Raw genomic sequence first — 21,975 nt, 5'->3', positions numbered from 1 at the left:
AGGCAGCTATTTGTTTGTATTAAATCCAGGGAGTGAGAGCATTAACCAATTCTCCTCATGACTGGGCTGGAGTGGGAAAGCTAATTCTTTGTGGTAGGAAAAATGCTCTTTTCGGAAGCATGGAGCAAAGCAACAATAACATGAATCTTCTCAGGTTTTATTCTGGAGACTTGGAAGGCTCAAAGACAAGGCACTATGTGACTTAGGAAGGACTCTGCTCTGGTATGAATCTGTAGCTGCTTTTTCTGCAGTATAGCAGAACTCTGGATAGCTAGGATTTACTCACTAGTCCTACATTTCTTATTGCTGTTCACTTGTACTGTCTCCATAAACGTCTTTGTTTCCCTCAAGACTGGATCTTTTTAGATTTACTTTTCAGAATTTCTTTCTGCCAAGGACTCCTCTTAATTCTTTTTTATACCCTGTGTTTCAACTACAGACTTACCTGATTCAGCTGTGGCAGAAAACTTTTTAATCTACACAAGACCATACGATGGCTCTTAATGGGACAGTATTTTCCAGTTTTCCCACAGGTATTTTCCAAGGTTTAGTCTGACCTTTGAAAAGCACTTTGAGACACTTGCATGAAGGGTATGATGTCTCAGTGGCAGCAGTTCCAGTCTGAAGCCAGGAAGCATCCTGGCATCTGTACAAGTGCTGCACTGGGACACAGAGCATGTTCTGTCCGTGTGTGAAGTATGTCTACAAATAAACATATTCCAGATAACATACATGAAGGCTAAATATGGATATGAGGATTGTAATTTGAACATTCTTTGTGTACTCCCAGTTCATCAGAAGCTTTCATTACCTTCTTAGAGACTACTGAGAAGACAAATTGATTTTTCTGGAAATAACTCTTGTACAAAAAAAGAGGCTCTGTCTTCATTTGTCTCAGTGGCTTGATTAGCTCTCTTACCTTCTCATTTGAGATCTTTAGAGACATTTTTGCTACTACTGTTCAAAAATTGCTCCAAAATATTTGGGTCATCGGTAACATTTGAATGAAATGCCTGTTTTGGTACTTGATTCTCAATATATGAAATTAGAGATGGCCTCATAATTTAGATTTGTTCCAGCTGAAAAAATTTTACACTACAGGTAAATTTTGCCAACTCATTAATCTGTTTTCTAGATCGCTAATAAATGTTCATGTGCAACAATGAACCTCTTTAGCACCTCACCCTTAATCATACACTATATTGCAATTTGACCATTTAATCTTCATTTAATCCATGAAAAGGACTCTATGAGTCACTCTGATTACTTAATTTCCTTGATAGCATTCCATCAGAGTTTTTACCCATGAATCAGTGTCAGATCATGGTGTATGACTGAAGAAGACAGATATAGCCTGAGCTCAGTCTGGAAGTCTCCAATGACAGATCCATGTCATGGTTTTGGAACAAATTCTTGGTGCCAGTGGGCACTGCTGCTCCTTAGGAAAGCCATGAAACCTTCTAGGCAAAGGAACATGTTTGTAAACATAATGGATAAAAGAACTTCCCCTGGGCTCAAGGGGAATGCAAGCAAACTCAGGTCTGTGCAAGACTGTGGGATAATCTTGATTAGGAGAGCAGAGACTGTTTTGCCACTTCTGTGCATTGGCCTTTTGTTTATGAGGAAAACTGGTGTCAGCTCCATTTGGTGCTCTAACATCAGTGCATCATTGCCTACTGTGTGCTCTCTTTGTTGTAAGTAACCAGACAGTGTACAAAGATCTGAAATTAAATGTGAGCTGTCAAACTGATGAGATTGGTTCTGTCAGAAGATGAAACTCTTCATTTGGTAAGGTTGGTGTATTTTTTTTTTTGCTAAATGGCTGTTCAAAATCTCAGCATGTTATCACACAGTGCATGCACAGGAAAAAAAAACTGTACTAGATGTACCCTCTACCTTCACCCCAGAAGCATGGAAGAGCTATCTTCACTTCCCCAATTTATTTGGCCTCTTTATAAGCTCCATGAAGGACATCTGGATCATCCCCTAGTTTGTAGAACTTTCTTTTTTATCTTGAATACAGCATAATCTTGACATACATCTCTTTGTATGGCTCATGTCAGTGACAAAGCTACACAGAGGTAGTGTTCTCTGTGCCAGTTTGTCATGTGCTTTTGGAACTACTTTTTGATGCAATATTAAAAGTATTCTCTGTACCGAAGATAAAGATTTGATGCATATAAGGTAAAGGTTAAGAAGGCTGCTTAAAAATTTTGGTATTATATAAAGAAAACTCCTTTTTTCATACTTTCTTCAATGCCTGGATGAGCAACAGTGCTTGAACAGATACTGAAAATTTGGGCTGGATGTGCATTTGGTATGTTCATGTTCTGAAAAGCAGGTCACTGTGTAAAACTGAACTGGCAGCCTGGAGTGGAAATGTTAAAGCCTAAATAAATAAACCAGGGCTGTTAGAGTAATCAAAAATAAACTGTTTTAATTCTTTGCATTGCATAACTAACAGGCAATTAACTTTCATTGACTCATGATGTGAAAAGTGAAGGAGAGACAGATACTTTGCTTTGGTAACAGTCTGACAGTTGGGAAGAATGTTTTCCTTGACAGTTGATTAGGGGTTAAATGAGCTGAATAAAATTGGTAATTTTTGCTGCTATCCCTGCTTAGTATAACAGCTATTATATGAAGCGTTTTTCCTTACATTAGTTGTAATGACTGACTTTAAGTGATTACTCTGTTGAAAGAACTGGCTTTGATTGACAGAGATGTCTTCTTGGTATTCTTAAGAGCTGCAAAAATGGCCGGTGCAGATTGAACCTTCTCCCTGCTGCTCCTTTCCCCCATAGTTTGAGCACTTATTTAATGATCTTTAGTCTACAAGAGGTTTAATTTTATGGTCATCTTAGAAGTAGCACTTGGATGTAGGTTAAAATATACCATCTCCTCTGAAGGAAAACTTCAACCACAGCTTTAGCACAATTGTCTGGAAGAATACTGATGTGCAGGCAACTACTTGGGAGTTTTTGTCGTGGTCATGTTTTGATAGAGCATGATGGTTTTTGAGGCAAATAATCAGGCTCCTGGGTAAACAAGGTAATAGTGCTTCATCTGCAACAGAGGTGGAGAATTCATCTACTGTAGCGCTGCTGGCTGTGACTGTCTTACTGATGAAAGCAGCTTTTCACAGCCCCTCGAAACGTGCTGTGCTATTTCACTTGTGACACTTCAAAGTATGTGATTGTGTGAAAATCCTGGAGTGAATTGTCTTTTCAAAATGTTAGATCAAAAGAGAAATGCCAGAACATCAACAGGAAATAAAACATTTTTATTGAATATCTGTGTAATATGTATGTTATTTTAACGACAATTGGAAAACTCTACTGTGGGGAGTCACTACACAAAGTGAAACAAAATATAAACCACCTCATCAAAAATGAAGGTAAAATACAGCTAAAGTTGTCAGCTCGCGGGCCACGAGCGATATGGCAGGATAAAACACCCCAAACATTTCTACAAGATACAGAGAAAACCCACACAGAGAAACACTCAAGCAGGCAGTAAATATACACAAAGGCAACTAGGATCTTTCTACAGCATCAGATTCTAATACTTCACACAGCTTTGTCAGAAAGGTACATGTGGCTTCTTTGAGGATGAAAAATGTCATCTTGGTCACCTGGCAGGTTCAGTCTCTGAGAATCATTGTACCTTACAAACCAGTTCTAGGGTGACTTTCAGTCTGGCAGTGTAGGAAGAGAAAGCATTAAGAATACCTTAACACAGTAAGTCAGTCCTGGCACTTTGAACCTGCAGCTATCCTGAATGAGTAATTGAAAGCTGGAGACCATGAAGCTCTTAGGCTGGAAAGCTGACTGTCTATTTCTTCTCTTTGGTGGGGTTTGGTCCTTAAGGATAAGATTTTTAAATATTCCAGCTTGATGCTTTGCATGTATGTGCCTGTTTCTATCAGAAAATGTCTCGCTTGTGTTTTTTCTATGTTTCATGTAAAAAAGAAAGAAAATGGATCTTGCTATTCTCACTTTTGGAGGTGGGGAGAGATGCAGGCTTTTATTCTCCTCCCAGTACTTTGCTGCCGCTTTTACCCTCAAAGTACTGAAAAACAGGGATGCTTGGCCATCCCTGCACTGACCTCTGAGACTGTCACACCTCTCCCAGAGGCAGAGCCTTGAGAGAGGCTGTGGAATTTAGTTTGCAGTGCACAGTTCTCCGATTACATTCATCTTTGTTAGACACAGAAGACTGATAAGAACATTAATGGTTAACTCTCATGCCTCCCTCCAAAAGCAATAGCATTTCCACATTTCTAGGGTAATTTGCATTGCTGAAAATAATGAACTCTTCAAAAGCATTATAAATATATTCACAGCTTGGAAAGATAAGCGAGGGGCCTCCCAGGACGGTGCATGAGCTAGAGGTGGTGCCCTGAATGCCTTGATGAGATGGTACAGCGGAGGTGCCATGCTGGGGAGCTGTGAGATGACTCTACGGGAAAGCAGCAGGGGCGAGGGCGCTTGGAAACGTAGAGTATTGCACAGGGCTCGACAAAATGCTGCGTGGTCAACCCATTCTCTAGAGCATCCTCGTCCCCTGCATAGCTCTCCAGTTCTACATTGGTCCGTAACAACTGGAACTGCTTGTGCTATGCGTTCCTTCGGCAGTGCAGTAGAAGGGAATGGCAGTATTATTACAATATCACTACGGAATAAATTGGTTGCTATCCACTGAGAAAACTACATTTCTAAGCACACACGGCAGTCACAGTGATACACAGAGCAGTCTTTCAAGACTCTTATGGAATGACTAATAGCTTCATAATAGTGCCATTTACTACATAATAACATTTAAAACATTTAAAAACTCCTCCTGAAACGAGCATCTAGTATACAGAAGAGGTTGCTTCAGTTTTCTAGAACTTGTTCTTTGTTTTCACTTTTTTTTAAAGGACAAATTAAAACTTAAGTATAAATAGTATATAAAAGGTCACTAGCTGTTCTCTTTTGGCTTACGTTGAAGTGCATTTAGAACTATGGCTAAATTTTGTCATCTTCTGATGGGATTACAATACTGTCTGTTTACCATGAAACTATTTTGTATAATAAACTCACACGGCTGTGTCTAAAAAATATTCTGCATTCCTTCTAATCTGAGTTAGTATCATAAAATATTTTGTTACAAAGTCTAATGTGCAAACTCATTATAATGTGAAATTGTGGATGGAATTCACAGTATGCAAATTTTGTATAAAGGTGATAATGGAGAGCTACTCTTGTTTTCATGGCAGCATTTTACTACTGCTGCATTTCCCTCTTCCCTGCACTTCTGCAGTGGTCTGTCTTCATATGTTAGATGAAATTGTTGCCTCCTGTGGAACTGCTTCCTCAGCTTTGAATCTAAAGTCATTTCAGTCTGTTATGTGTTTGCTTTGGAATATATACAAAAAAATTATATCCTGGCTTCTGGCTACATCTCCATGAGGTCAGCCATGGAACTGCTCAGATCATGCTAAGTTGCCTGTGAAAGAAGTCTACCCAATTGGATTTGCCCCTCCAAGATTCACTGTGGATGTGAAGTGTACTATTAGGATGGTCCAGTTGAAAGCTCAGATTTAAGTTGTCCTTTAAGATGTCAGTGTAACACTACTAGTGCCTTACAAGTTGGATTTTTTTTTTTCTGGAATGCAGACGATACAATAGTTACCCTATAATATAGTATCAGCTCTCCTATATCTCAGTCAATTTACATAATTTAAAATAGAACATCTTATTAAAAACATCTAGATATACACAGATTAGGAAACGCTTACAACATACAAATACACAAACTAGAAATAAATTCTCAGCATACTGATGTATATGTACAACTGTGTGATACAATAAATAATTTCTGTCATGCTCTATCTACACATCATATTGCTTAAAAGAAGAGTAGATCTGGTGCGGGCAGTGGTGAAATGAAGCGCCTTTGAAAGGCTTTCTACATTTAAATTTGTGCAAATTAAAATGGGAATTTTAAAGTACAACTGATCTGTGTCGGGAACACATGGCTGGAAATGAAAGGACCCATATTACTGAGGTATTTACAGATACTGGCTAAAGAGCACTATGTGGGCAAATGCAGAAAGGCTTCTTCGTCTTTTTCTTTTTCTTCTTCATAATTTAATTTAATTTAATTTAACTTAACTCAATTTAATTTACTTCTTGACTGCCAGCATGGCATCGACCTCCTCCTCGGGCTGTAGGGTGTGCCACTGCGCGATGGGCCGCCGGGGGTTGGCCAGCATGTCCGACCAGTGCCGCAGCTCCGCGCCGGTGCTGTTGTAGCCCACAAACACCTTCCCGATGGCATCGTTCTTGCCAATCTTGTCATAGTCCAAAACAGTCACAACAATTTGCACTTTCTGTAACGAGACACAGGAAGAGCAGTGAGCACGACTGTAAGGGAAGGTTGGCAGGGATGAATGTGGGGACAGCCAGCCATGGAGGAGTCAGGAAGGGGGAAGTGTGTGACAGCTGGAGTAGATTCCCCTATGAGGGGAAAATTCGAAATTTGGTTTTGCTTCTTGTGAGCCTTCCAAATAAAATCAGGTTTACCACCTCCCTGTTAGCTTGAAACTTGTCCCTTTGCATTGAATAGCTTCATATGGAAATTGAGGCTGATTGTTTTTCCTTTAACAGATTAACAATTTACAGGTGAGTTAATTCAAAAGTTGTGCAATTTTACAGACCCTTATTTTTTAAGTAAATAAGTCAACAACTAAAGTTCAGAAATGGCTTTATGTTTGCAATGCTGTACTCCATTCTGTTAGCTGCTTTTCTACTTCTTAGCAACTCTTACCCATCCATCCAGTAGGCCAGTAGTCAGGTATTTCCAGAAAAATTCAGAAGACAGCCCTTATGGTTACTACACACACACACACACACACACACACACACACGTGTTCTCATCTCTATGCACATGTGTGTGCACGTGTGCACATGTACAAGCATGTGTGTACACTGTGTATATTCTGTGTATTTACAGAGAAATCTAGGAGACAGGCTGGCTGCTTGAGGGAGCTGGAATGATGTATAAACCCCTGATGTCTCAGGGCTCTGACACTGGCACAGCCTACGACTGAGCTGATGCTGGAGTGCCACTTCTGTAGGAATGGTGACCTCTGGCAAACAGGGTTAAACAGGTCCCACATGGTCTGTGTGAGCCCATCTGTCACAGCTCAAAGACAATTTTCCGTCCATTTGGGTTGGGGAACACTGGGAGGTGTTTGAGCCAGGCATTTATGTTTGGAGTTGTGTGCAGATGCACACAATTCCTTTCTTTCAGGTCCTTAATAATTGTCGGAAGAGCATAAACAGCTTTTCCTTCAGTGGAGTGGTGTTCTCCTGCAACACCACTTGACACTTTCACTCTTATTTTACAAAACTGTAAACACTTCTCCTTATAGGAGTTTATTTTTAATGATGAGCATACAGTTCTTTTCCTGATTACAGTGTCAGCTTCCTGAATAGAAGGAAGAATGCCCTGAAACATATTTCCAGAAAAATCCTCTATTCTCTAGAATTAGGATTTTAAATTTAAAGCTTTAAATATATCTACAATGCAGATCTCTTACTAGAATGATTAATTTCAGGGCTTGTAATAGGATTATCTTTTAGAAGTAGCAAGACCAGGGTCATGAGGTTTATTTTATAAAGTCCTTTTCCTTACAGGATTGTAACAGCTCACTGAGCCATAGAAAGAGATGATTCCAGCAGGCACTTAAGTATTTATATAGTTGCTGATGACAAAAGTATACATCAAACTCAAGATTTTCCCTCCCCAGAGCACTCACGATAAAAGGCAATATTCTGAAGCAAGTATTTCTAGCTGCCAGAATTACATTTCAGTGTTGCTGTTTGCAGTACACTCACTTCTAATGGTACCTCCCCAAATGAACACTTATGTTTTAGATTCATGGTACATTCACAGATATAAAATGTAAGCATGAGGCTATTTTTTTGCACTACAAAAAAAAGCTTGCCTGCTCTACCTAGAAGCTTGGGGATAGTTATTACTGTTTTTTTTTTTTTAATGTTAATCATAAGAATAAAAATGAGCACTGTAAATGAAGGACCCTTTTCCTTGCTCTACAAAGATGTAAAGAACAGCCAGCTCAGATAATTAACTTGGAGATGATTCTCCCCTCATGATCTCTGCACTAAACCTACAGAGAAATGTGAGCATCCCTTTGCCTTTGTACCACATATTAAAGGAGCAGCTGCATGGCAAAACCCAAGAGGTGCCAGTAGAAAGAACTGCCTCTCCTAATAAACACTTGGATTAGCAGTTTCCACGGTGTGATTAAGCCCTTTGGACTGAGAGGGCCTGGAGACACCGCTGCCTGCAGAGGCAGTCTGCTCTGCATGTGGCAAAACACGTGCCTGATCTGCCAGCAGCAAGAGGATTTGACTTCCCTGTGGTGTTCTCCCACTACCCTTGAACACATCGCTTTCCTTCTCCTAAGAGCCAGAACCCACAGTCACTGTAAAATTGTTAGAAATGTTAATGTTTGTCTCCTTTAAAATTACACAGATGTATTGCTATTGACCTGCTTTCCCTCCATCACCTCTCTTCATTCTCCAGCAATCAAAAAACTTGTATAACCATTATTTTTTAACAGTGAAAGTTTGCTTAATGACTTTATATGAAAGCACAGGTCACAGTGATTCTTACCATGGTAAGTCTAAATAACATTTTAAATGAGTTTTTCTAATGCTGAAATCACTTCAATATCTATCATGAAGTAGTCTAAATGTAGTCTTTTATAACTAACTCAAAATACATTGGCAAATGACCCAAGTCCATAATTGCAGATTTAAAATTGGGGCTATATGGTCAAGTAGATAGCTAAAAGGTAATTCTAATAAACTTATTAAAAAAAAAAAAAAAAAAAAGGAAGACAAAAATTTAAACCTCTAAACCACAGTACTTTTAAAATAAACTACATGCACCTCAAAAAATGACTTTGACTTAGAAGGCAAAATGGTCAAGTACAAAAAATGCGCCCTACCATGCCAAAGTTTTGACAGGGTAAGTCAGAGGTAACCATTCCAGCTCTTCAATCCTATCCCTATTTGAAATCAAGATACTCACTGCCTAAACTGCCACTTGGTTTGATTCACCTCTTTTTGCCTCTTTGATCCTTGTTGTGAAATCTTTCACAAGCACACAGACCAGCTTTCATTAAAATCAAGAGAAATTAGCACTGACTGGATTTCCCACGTTTTGATTCCTAGAATCCATAGACACCTGTACATGCAGTAGTACATGAAGAAGTTCTAAATGGACTAGTCATGCATCCAAGTCACTGTGCCCATGCTTCACCTTGTCTAGTTTTATTACTTTTGTTAGTAGCAAGTCAATAAAATACAAGATACTTGAAAGGTAGGCCTTGGCTCCTGGGCTTCTCTCCAGCCCAGTTGCTATCAAAATCCAAGAAACACAATGTGAAAACCCAAATCATGTTCTCATCTAATGAAGAGGGGGCTCCAAGTTTTGTCCAAGCAATTTAAACACATTAAAACTTTTAAACTACAAGTTTAAAAGCATGGAACCTAATTTATACCATAATCTTTCTTAAAATCCACTGAAGTTTGCATTCCCAGATGCCTAAAATTATGGTCATTCAAACTGGGAGGCCCCTGACAGGACCCTTTCCCCACTCAGCTCCACCCAGAAAAGCTGTTTTATTGCCTAACATCTCCACAGACCTGGGGCTCTGTGGCCAAGGTGGGAAGCCAGCATGCAGCTCTTTTCCCACCTGCCTCCTGAGATGGTTAAAAAAACACTTGTCTCTTGAGATAAAAGACAGTTAACATAAAAAAAAGTTAATTTTCTCTCATGAGAGACGGTGTGCCTCCCAGCAGCTCAAACACAGGCAACTGAGTCCCTGAAAAAGATTACACAATGCTTTGTCCTGGTATTTCCCATTGCTACTGTAGGTGACTCCCATCTCACTGTGCTGACTTCTGAGACCCTTAATTTTAGGTACTGAGCTCTGAGAGTAGCAACTGGACAAGTGCTGGAGCTCTCCTGAGGCACTGAGAGAACACAGGCTGCAGTACTGGCCCCTGAGATTCTCAAATCCCTTTTTCCAAGGGACATAGGAATCACTGAAAGTTTTCAAAGTGTAGTGAATAATTCCTGAAAAAAGCTGTGTATGAATTAGGTGTTTTACTTTAAAGGGCTGCTGCAGTACTTTCAAAAAACAGGGCAAATAGATGCATAAGGAACACAAATTTATCTGACAATGCCAATGTATTATTTTAAATAATTTAGGGAAAAATGTTATATATGGCTTTTCTTTTATCCCTACACCTTTTTGCTAGCACATTCCTTCACTATCTCCCTGTGGATTTTTTTCCCCCAAATCCATTTCTGTTAACAGAAAATGTCAGTTATCCATTTCTCACTGATGAATCAAAGCTTCCTAAGTACTTCACATTTTATCATTTCCCTCTTGAAGCAGTCACACTCCTCTAATGTAGCACAGGGCTGGCACCTAGGTGCTAATGAAGGCATGCACATGTGATAATTAACAAGATTCCTGTTAAATATTTATGAGGGCTGAGAAATGGAATGGAGAGGAAAGACAAAACACTGTTTGACATTACCTGAATTTGCTCGAATGGTACTTCAAAGCTGAAAGACTCGTTGTAGTAGGGATTCAGAGTGTTCTTTTTAATTGTAGTCTTTTTCTTCTTCAGCCTCTTACCATTCTGCATCAGATGGATCTTCACATAGGGATCTAAGCATTGAAGAGAAGAGGTAGAGCTAAGAAGGAGAGTTCAGTGTGTTTTCCATAAATTTTAATCCCATAGATGTAGGAGTAGATTAAGGAAAAAAAAAAAAAAGCAAAACCAAACAGACAACATTCACAGCTCATATTTAAACAAGTTCTTAATTTCTACTATAGAAGAACTCCTGTAGGAGTGTGAAGTGTTCCTTAAGGGAAAAGGTACAAAGTATTTATTGCCTTATCTCCTTAACATCATGAAGGTGGAGTAAATTCCACCTAACTTCGTTCCACAGCTTATTAACCATCCTGCAAGCATTTCTCAGCAATGGTTTGTGGGGTGGCTTTCCCAAGACAGGTGAGTGCTGCCAAATGCACACAGCAGGTACAGAGCTGGCATGGCTGGATGCTCTACAGCCACCTGGCACCTGCTCCCATCACTCCTTGGGCAGGGGCTGTGCCGTGGTTTTCCTGTCCCCTGCCCTCCCTGGTGGGCTGTGACTGACAGGGTCCAGCAGTGCCTGGCAGGAAAGGACTCTGTCCCTTCACCAGCAGCCCCTGCCTCAGTGCTGCACACAGCCAGAGCCCATGGGGGCCACGGGGCTCCTATAAATTACAGACTGGCTTTGCCATTCTCTATTGAATTCCCACTGTCACTTCAAACAGCTTCTGGTGGCAAAGGAACAGAACTCATTTGGTACCTAATCAGGTGTTCCTTGTGCGAGCAAACCTTTCCTGCACATTACAGCACTGATGAGGTATCTCAGCAATGAAATTTCAATGGAAGCTTTGCCTGCTTAAAAGAATTGCACTGTGAGTCCTCAATCCATCACTAGAACCATGTGCCTGTCTGGACACTGAGCTAACATTCTTCCATGAAGCTGGTAATTACAAGTACCCTCACTGAGTTCAGCTGTTTTTCTGTTTAGCCTTACCACAAAGCAACATTTGAGTAATCTCAAACTCGTAGGTTTCAACACCCTGTATGGTACTGTCACCAAAATTTGGGTAGGTACCTCTCTGGCTTTAGGCAGCTGAACTTTGATGTAGATCAAGGCAAGCTTCCCTTGAGTGAGCTGGTAGGAGGTATCTAAAATGCCTGCCAGACATGAGTCACCTGCAGCATAAATAAGGGAGCCTGAATGACGCAAAATATCAAAGGAGAGGGCTTCTCCTTCCCCTCCTGGGAAAAGGCTGGGCAACAGAATAAGGATAAATGAATACTGCAGTTAATATGAGCAGACCATGCTTTATGATTCTGCAATGAAATTAATTTTTGGAAGAGTAATTGCACTCTTCTACAGTCAAAACATGCCTTTCTCTGGAAGACCTGGGTGTTCAGGACAATTAAGCTACTGGAGTCACTTGATCACAGTCTACAGTTCCTCTGAAGGAAACCTAATTTTGGTAGTAGATTCTTCAAGACAGCAGACAAGGGTACAAAAAGATCCAATGTCTGTGAGAAGGAATTAGGAAAATTCTAACTTAGGAATAGGCACATATTTTAGAAGTAAGATGGAAACAGCTGGAGTAGCTTCTTCAGTGGTGAACTCTCTGTTACAGAGGGTTAAGACTCCTTCTCCCTCAAAAGACTCAAAGTTCAAACAGAAATTAAATCAGGGTAGGTTTATGCTTCAGGCAAGATGGGATTGTGAGGGTTCCTTGTGGCTGCACAATTCATGAATCAAGGAGTGTCATGTGAAGAGCAAAATGCTAGCAAAAAGCCAACAGAGGTCTGTTTCTTTTTTAATACTGAGTTCAACATCACTGCACACAGGGTTTTGAAGATGGAAAGGAGGTGAATCTGGAATTCTTCAGCATTAGCTGGTACTTGAGAAAAGCTCACCACTTTCCCTAATGCTCCATGCAGAATGCAAAACTGTGCTAACTTCAAAATGCTGGTTTAGGTATACCTAATACATACTAAGAAAGTTTAGTAGTCAATGAGTCAGTGGTAAAGTGTTAAGAAATGAGAATGAGGTAAGATGCTGTAAAAATATAATTTGAGTCACTAGACTGGAAGGCTAAACAGTACAGTAATATATTATTATTAAAGGTATTGGAATGGAATAATTTATTAAAATAAATGCAAGTGATATAAGCCAATTCTTTGCTGATCTGTGCTTTTGCACAGACAATCTACACAGGTTTGATGATTATTCGTATGTCCTTAAGGAATTGTACAGTTAGATTTATAAAGGGATGCAGAAATATTCCTATATTGATAACAAAATCCATGTTTGGAGAAGAGTATTTTTAAACTAGAAATCAATGTATCTGACTGCATCTACATCTGTGAGTACATTAATTTAAATTATTTGCTTCTACTGACTTTCTATAGTTTCTATCTTCATGCTTGCATTAGAACAAAACCTAGCCTAGACAACTCACAGCTATGGGACAAGACCCACAAGACACATTTCTGTGGTTTCTTTTTCATGTCCTGATCAGTTTCTTCTGTTTGTCAGTCTGGGGAGTTGAGTCAGGCTCAAATGCCAGTTGTTTAGAGGAAAGACCCAGTGGTGCCCCTGTAGTGCAGAACTGAGTGGCAGAGGTACCAAATGGAGCACCAGAATGGGGCATAACACAGTTAAATAATCCAATTTTCTTTCATCTGAGGGTAGAATTGTCATGCTAATCCAAACAGAACTTAACTGAAACCATGTTCCTTCTTTTCTTGTTTCACAGGAAAGTATTATATAAGTTTAGCCATCACAAACATTTAAAATCAGAACAGGGTGTCCAGCTCAAGTAAGTGGGCCATTAGAGATTTTGGCTGAGTTTATCCTCATTAGATGGTATATCCACTTCCTTGTTTTTGAAGTATCCTAAACCTAACTAATTCTCCCCTCTCCTCATCCTTCTGTGTCCCATACATGAGCCCCTCCAGCACTGCCCATCTTCAGTTACATTCTCCCGTGTTCCACAGCATTAACTCCCTCAATTCCCCAGTAATCTGCTTGCACTCTGCACAAAAATCCTGATACCTAAGCACAGACTTTCTTGTGACTTCATGAATAAATCTCTGAAAGAGACAAATTCTCTTCCACTAAGTAACAGAAGCTGAACTGCTTGGAATCAATTAGTGGAAGAAGGGATGATAATCAAGAGAAAGCAGAACCTCTGGGAAGTGCCAGTCTCCAGTGATTTTTGTGAGATAAGGTTTAGAGCTAATGGAAACGTCTTTCCTCTCTACTTGCAACATAACCTCAGTGCTGGCCCCATTAGTCATTCTGAGTAATACTTTAACATGTAAATAGTCTCACCGAAGAACTGAGACTAGTAAGGATGACAGAACTGATATTACAGCCCTGCAATGACAAATTGCCTGTTAAATGCCTGGCCTGGTCATAAAGGGCAATGCCAATGAAAATAAGTATTTCTCTTTATGTACCCGGGATAGTTATCTCATTCCAGAGTAAATATCTATCTTTAGTTAAATAGATTGCATCCCAGAATATTAATTTCTCTCCATGGGTAAACATCACTGTATTTTTAGCTGGTTTGATTCCTTTCAAGTAAACAGGGATATAGAACACATTACATCCCCGGGTATCTCTGGATGGATCACACTCATCTATCTGGAAGAAAAGATGTTGCACCCAGATGTCCCTCTGCTGAAGGAGACAGAATAGCTTTGTGTCCCTTGCTTAATAACCCATTTTAACCAGTGTATGGGACTAATTAAAATTGTGCTATTTATTCCCTCATTAACAGTCCACCCAGGAATGCTAAAAAGATGTACAGTTCACAACTAATTGTGCATTGTGGATCTCACAGTAATGTCTCAATGGAGGCTACTTGAACTGCTTTTAAAGCATGGAGAGGACCAGCTGACACATTTTGTTTTCCTGAAGTTTGCAATATGATGCCAATATCTTATTTAATAAGTAATCGACATGGTATGTCGATTGTCCCATACCAAGATTTCTATAGTAATCTGGACTACAAGGCATATATATATATATATTTATATATACACACACACAACTGGATCTCTCTTAAAACAATGACTAGTTACAGACATGTTGTAGACAAGATGCACTTAGTTGGTTAAGAGATTTTACAAAAGAAAACCTTAAAAGTAAAAAGCACTGCAACTCAAAAGAAGAGAATTGTGGCAGAAGACAGTATGTCAGGAAAAGGTAGAACTTGAGAATGACTGCTTTCAGGATGAAAAATGTTAGAGGGGTAAGTAGCTAATGAAAAATAATTTTCCACATAGGTAGGAGAAAATTCAGCATGTAAATTTCCATTTCTATGGATCTTCAGAAAAAAAGAATCAACAACATAGCTTGGAATGGTTTTACTACAATGGCTTATTCTGAATGCAAACAGAAGGACAGTGCCCATCTTTTTAAAAATAACATGGAGGCTTCTGCAACCTAATGATAATATGAAAAGTAAAGCATCTAGAAGTTGATAAATTTGGAAAATGTCAGAGATAGCACTGAAATTGATTGTGTGTGCAGTTAGAGTCCCAATCCTGTGGGCAGGGGGAGCTTAATGGTTTAAAGAAAAAAATCCCATCCAGGTCTGTGCAGACAGATCAGAGAAAACCCTCTACAAGCTTTGAGAAAGCCTAACATGATTAACAGGGAAAAACATGAGCCAGAACAAACTACTCATAGATACACCTGAATACTTTCATATGACAAAACACTGTAATAAAATGTTCTCAACTAAAATGCAGAAATGGTGAAGAACTACAGTGCCAGAACTGCCTCCAGCTGTATTTTTGTCTTCAGAATGTTCAGGATAACTGGGTGCTCATTAGCACGTGTTTTTTTCCCATCAGAAGAAAATTTATGCACAATCCATGCCAAAGCTCAACATCACTGACATTTAGAGCAAAAGTGTCAGCAGACAGTGGAGTTTCCATTCCAGGAAGCAGAATGAATTAATGAAGAGCTTGGAAATTGATTCAAGAAGTAAAGAAAATGAGGTTTGGAAATGCAGCTTTGCAAATAGCTGTGCAAATGCAGTTAGGACAGAGGTGACATGCAGGGTGCATTGTTAGTGCCAGGCTGAAGAGCCACTCTCATCCTGCAACACAGCAGCATGGTGGAAAGCAAGGGAAGACTGGGCCAGGGGCTTGGACCAGAGCTGGAGCAGGGTCAGTAGCGCACCCTTAACCTGCTCCCCTTCTGTGCAAACAAGCTTCAGGTGAAGTTCTCTGGGCAGGCAGTGGGGAGAGCAGCCATTTAATGCAGCAAACGACCTTATTTTCTCTAGAGACTGTATCTGGGATGGAGGCTGGCAGCACCTGTGTGCCTCTGGAGAGAAACAGCAGCACGGGCCAGAGCTGGGCTATGGAAAGCAGCAGGGCTCTAAGAGCAAAGCAAAACAGGAAGAACTTTGCTGGGAGTTCCCACAGATTTGCTGATTTTTCCCAAGAACTATGGGACATGCTCCCTCTGTGGGCATATAAACCCTTCCTCCCGAGGGACAGGGACAATTCACACAATGCCTGTGGCATCCAGGGCATGGATAATTTTCCCTGACTTCTCCTCTTCTGTTCATTCTTGTTTGGATGACAGTGGATAAAAAAAACAATCTCTGAAATAATGAGTTTAGAGTGATACTGGATTTTCTCAGCTAGTATTTTTTCATATTAATGGAAAGCTTTGAATGGGAAGGAAAGCCAGAGGGGGAAAAACAATAAATGGTACAATGACTAAGAAGAAGCCCAAATACCTTCTAGACTGCATAAAAATTATAGTTTCGATTCACTGACACAAGCTGTTGGGCCTTCTACCTTCCTCCACAAATGAACAAATTAAAGTTAGGACATTATTTTTAAGGAGCAGTTGATGTCCCAAGAAAAAAATATTGGAAAACACTTTCACATTGGAAACAGTTCTCTTGGCATAAACTATATGGTTTGTAAGGTTTCTAAGGTTTTTAAAATTAGATTTCTTTAAAAATAGGACTTTTAAAAAAAGTTGATTTGCTACATAATGTCCACTTTTCAGCTAATGCTGATATTTTGTTACTCTCATCACACATTCCAAAACCCTATCAGGCTGCATATTACTTGATGTTATGGGCCAAGTCTTTATCAGTAGCCAGGACTTGAGAGGTGAGTAGCAAAAGGTTATTTGCTGTAGGTTCCTGTGCAGTGTCTATGCCAGTCCTGACCCCAGCAAAACACATTTTAAAATCCCTTTTACTCAGGGGGCTGAGGATTGAGTGGTGGAGACTGTCCCAGCACCAGTAGGGTACTGGCCATGGATGGGGCTGAGGAGCTGCATGCAGTCCAGAGGGGCTGTCAGAGTGGCCATGAGAGCTGTGCACAGTTTCACCCTCAAAAGCTCCACACACACTTGCCAGTGTCTGTCTGTGCCATGGAGAGGTGCTCCAGACCCAGGGCACACACACAAAGCACATGCCCATCAGGCTCCCTGGGGCTCGTATGTCACAGTGGAACAACTTATATGACTTTGGGTTATATATTTCCACCAGCATCTTTAAAAAAAAGATGCTGTAAGACTGGGTAATTAATAAATGGAAACATTTTAAATTTCATACTCAGTAATATTAGACAGATTCTCATAGGAATAATGGAGTCCAGGAATCCCTTTATAGTGGGGAAGAAGGGGTTGATACTTATAAAAGTAACGATAGCCTGCCTAGAATGAAGAGAATTAAACGGAGAGTGCAGCAAAGCAGTCTCAGAATAACAACTCTTCACTGGTGTGCAGTTACATGAACATCAAGTTGCTACTGAAATGCTGAATTCAGAGAAGCAGGGAGCTTTGGGAAGAAGGAGGTGCTGTAAAACTGTCAGCCAGCCAACGATTCCCTCACCCAAGAATCCCAGACTGAGGCTGCTGAACATGTAGAGCTGACAGTGGAAAGAGAAACGTTCACAGTGGCCTAAGGGCTATTCAGCCAGCCCTTGGGTGTGCAATTCCACCCACAGTGCTTCCAACTGGAACATAACAACAAATGTTACAGTGCCAGATGGGGAAAGTAGCTGAAAATGGGAGGGAAAAAAAAAAGAAGAAGAAGAAAAAGAAAAGCCAAAAGTCTTATTTAAAATCAGCACAAATTAGTGCTTATGAGTTTAGGATTAAGTTTACTGCCAGAGCAAGGACAGCTGATCTGTCTGTTGTATCCAAGGGGTTCATTCCAGCACAGTTACACACAGGCAAAACAAACAGTTTCATAAAGCACAACAAATGTGGGTTGAACCAACAGGAAAATGCACCTTGAGTTTTGGCTGTGGGTAAACACAGAATGCTCTTATGGAAAAGCAATGCTACCCAACCAAGCACCTTGTAAATGCAATTACATGGAAACTTCATGCATCAAAGCAGTAAACCTTGTTCCCTTGTTCTTGCACCAAAAGGGGAGGAACTGACTGCTCATGAAGCTCAAATGTAGTGAGAGGGGGGAGAGACAGCATGGCATTGTAAAATTTTAACATAGTGGAGAAGGGCACCTGCAATCCTAGATAACAAATAAAGACATACATATGCATATTGCAATACCATGCTTGTATACAAGTAGGAAGAATACAACAGCAGCTGAGATGAAGTAGGTATTTATATCAAATAGTGGGAATGTATTAATTTGAGCTGCTGATACAGGCAGACTCTCCAGGACAGGAATCCAGACTGGAACCAAAGCAAGCTGGCAATACCTCAGGCAGCAAATTCCAGCAGACTGCTGAGTTAGAATTTAGGTAATGCCTTTTGATGATGTAGAGAAAAAAAAAAATTGATGGCAGTGAAAACACCAGATGATAATACACAGAGGCTTAGAGAGATTGGAAAGACTGTCCTCAAGTGAACTGGGGAGGAGGGAAGGGGGAATACACATGGACAGGCAGAAGAGTGAAGAGAGAATCAGAAGCGCAGATTACAGAACACCCCAAACAAGCCAAGTTAAGAAGCAGTTCTTGTGGGATGTCTTAGCTGAAAACAAGAGGAGCTCGGGTACATAATGATGTTCTGCACAGGACTGTCAGAGAGCGCCTTGAAGCCCGCAAGAGCTGGGCTGGTTTGGGGGCAGAGCTGCCCCAGCTCACTGAGGCACACACTGCTGAGTGAAGGCCTCTTTTCATTATTTCCCTGCTCCCAGAACCCCACCCATCACAAAGACCCCAAGCCCCAAATCCTACACCTGTGAGGCGAAATAACCACAAACTTCACTGAGAACAGATAGGTATCCCAGTATTACTGGGTAATAAAGAAAACCACATCTGAGTGAGTATCAGTATTCACTCCAAGGAATTCCTCAACCCTGAAACACAGAGAAAGTCTGTTAAAAACAAAAGTTGCTCTAACTAGCATATTAGCAATTTACTGTAGCAAGAATATACATTTGTAGTCCAAACTCTCCAAGTCAACATTGCCACAGAAAGGTTTATAGCTTGACTGAATGTCAGCATGGCACTACTGTGTTGTGATTGTATTTGCATGGAAAAAAGTGAATACACTCTGCTAAGGGGTAATCTGTACTCTTCCACACAGGGTTAGAAGCAACACACTCAAAACCAGGCAAAGTCAGTTATAAAGGCTGTCTCAGGTCAAAACCTATCACAATGCTTAACCATGAACATTTTCTTCAAATGCAGCAAACTCAGTTATGTCCCTGTATTCCATCCATACCCTCAAAGGCCAAAATAACATTAGGTGAGCTGGGAGGAGAAGGAGAGGATAGAAAAAATAGAAAAGCAAAGCAGCAGGGAGTTTTATCTACCTATGATCGAAAGGGTAGGAAACACCCAATTACCTTAGCCCATACAAATGAGTCACCAGAAAAATGCAAGCCATTATACCACAAAATAATTCCGAAGCTTTTAATAAAAACCTAGCCCTGCCACTTTGTAAACAGCTTCTCTCATCTGGGTAAGCTTTCAGTCCCAGACAATGTGAAGGAGACATGTCTTTTTTTTCATTCTGATGATGAAACTAGAAACAGCACAGAACTAATACTGCAGGAATGCTGCAGTAAAGAAGGCATAGAAAAAATAGTGTTACAACATCAGTGTCTACTGGTAAAGCAGCCTGATCTGAACTCTTCACAGCTGAGAAACCAACCATAGCTATGCTTTATCAAGATTGATAATTATTTTAAGAGCATATAAAGACTTTCAAACTACATTTCATTTAGCAGTGGCTCCATGTATAAAAGGATTTCATCAGCATCCCAGTCCTCAGTCTCAACTTGAAATAATACTCAGTACTTTTTCTACCCACGAAGTTTATATAAATTCTAGTTCTGATTATGTTTTCATTATTTTGCTGTTGGATTTGAGCTTCAAGGAAAAAACCATAAATGGACAGAAGAAGGTACATGAATGCAGTCTTGCTTTTAGCCTACAAAATGTGCATTCAGAATTATTTGGAGAAAACAGTTGACAGCTTTCCTTCCCCTCCTTTTCCTGCCTCCCAACACATCTGGTGTGTGTTAAGTGGGATTTTGGGAATTCATATAGGGTATTTGTGCCACCTAATTTTAGCATGACTTAGGGGATCTAAATCTTTATTGCCTCAACACACAGACCACCCATCCCATATATGAAACCTAAGGCAACACACAATACAGTTTGGTTTTTGAGCCTCTTTTAATACAGAGGCCACAAGAAACCTTTCCCTATTCCCTGCTCAGGGCCATGGCTAAGGACAAGCTTAGCTGATGGGCTGCCTGGCAGTGAGAAGACTCCTAGAACACTGCAAGGCAAGAAATGCATCTGCTCAGGGAGTGGAAAGGGCTGTTCTGCATTATGTTTCCCAATATTGTTGGGAAAACCTGTTTTTTTTTGGATTAAATTTAACCACAGTAAGGAAAAAGAGATCAAAGGCAGATTTTATTGGAATGGGCAATATCTTCATCTTCATCCCATCGTGAGAAGTTACAAGATAGGCTAAATTTATCAGCCATTTCAACTGAGTTCAGCTAAATTACATCTGTTTTTCAAACATGACAGCTCAGTGAGAACCTATTTTTTAGAATCCCCAAACCCCCCAGGTTTTAGAAGCCTGAAGGTCAGATTTTTAACTTGAGTACTTGCAGAGGAAAGGCTGGGAGGCTGCACGCCTGCTCACATTCCTGTCGATTACACATAATGAGAAGCAGTGACCTGAAACTTAAGGCAAATTTTTACTTAGACAAGAGTAACATTGAAATTATGTTTACTGAAGAGTCATGGAAGTGCTGAAGTCCTTGGGAGAACAAAATGTTTACTTTGTTTTTAACTCCAGACAAGTTACAAGAAAGAACAAAATGAGGAGTTATTTAAGAGCTAAGATTCAAGGAAAAGAACAAGTGTTCCAGGCCAACAGCATCTGCATTAGGAACACTCTGCTGCTGAGAACATTAGTCCTGCTCTAAGACAAGAGGACAGACAACTGGAAAAATGGTGCCATTAGATGAAAGGTGGAAGCATTTCTAATACAACCAATAGCTCATGACCCAAAATCTTCTTCAAATTGCCTCAGTCAGTTAATGGCACAAATGAATATTGGACTGACATGTTCACCACTGACTCTACAGCACTCCAGTTTAAAAGTCAGTCAAACGTGACACAACCTTTCAGAAATCCAAGGGTACATTATAGTTTCCAGCTCAGATACCTGCCAAAAATTTCTACAGCAGATAGCCAATTTGGTACTAAAGTGGTGGAGAGTGCTTTGCTGACAAACCAGACTGAATCTGGGCAGCTCAGCACATTTCTGCCTGCTACTCCATTGAACAAGATCTTGACACATTCTAGTCAGTTCATCATGATCTGCAACAAAATCAAATAACCCAGGAATCCAAAACGCATATATGAATTTCTGAAACCCTTTGGATCTTCAGAATTGAAAGGAGGAGTATTTGAAAAGAGAAGCCTGAGTCTTTTTGGTTATTAGATGAGGAGGAGGATGCTAGAGGAGGGAAACTACTGTTTTTATTTGTAATCAATAAATAGAAATCATAGTAAAGGAAAAGTGGATGGCACTGCTTCCAAGCAAAGGTAGCACTCATCGTGTAAAACAGCGAATGGAAATTATTTCAGTAAAACCAAGCTCACAAAACAGTACTCTTTTCAAGCTGCACTCACCAAAGTTAGATTTTCAGAAGTATCAAGTATTTGTAGACAGGTCTGTTTTCAAAGGCACCTAGCTCCTGTTAGAAATCACTGGTATGAAGATGAAGCAATCAATTCCCCTGGAATCCCAGGCTTCAGCTTTCCCCTGGAAACTCCCATTGAACATTTCTCTGCATTAGTC

At 40.2% G+C, this 21,975-nt stretch overlaps 1 protein-coding gene across 3 annotated transcripts in view; it reads right to left on the bottom strand.

The window, feature by feature from the left end:
• Positions 1-3,262: 3,262 nt before the first annotated feature.
• SYT1 (synaptotagmin 1) overlaps positions 3,263-21,975 on the bottom strand; it is a 333,762-nt gene continuing 315,049 nt past the window's right edge. For all 3 annotated transcript variants that reach the window (XM_054271868.1, XM_054271852.1, XM_054271860.1), the window contains 2 exons: positions 10,629-10,762; positions 3,263-6,376 (listed from right to left, as the gene is read on the bottom strand). In XM_054271868.1, the coding sequence (XP_054127843.1) occupies positions 6,170-6,376; positions 10,629-10,762 (341 nt within the window). In that variant the 3' untranslated portion in view covers positions 3,263-6,169. The remainder of the gene's footprint in view (positions 6,377-10,628; positions 10,763-21,975) is intronic.

The sequence above is a fragment of the Melozone crissalis genome, unplaced genomic scaffold, assembly GCF_028551555.1.
Source record: "Melozone crissalis strain CALT ecotype California unplaced genomic scaffold, PUWL_Pcris_2 ptg000004l_1, whole genome shotgun sequence".
Classification (NCBI taxonomy): Eukaryota; Metazoa; Chordata; class Aves; order Passeriformes; family Passerellidae; genus Melozone; species Melozone crissalis.
Note: the sequence above shows the minus strand (reverse complement) of the source record. Positions and strands in the feature narration are given on the sequence as shown.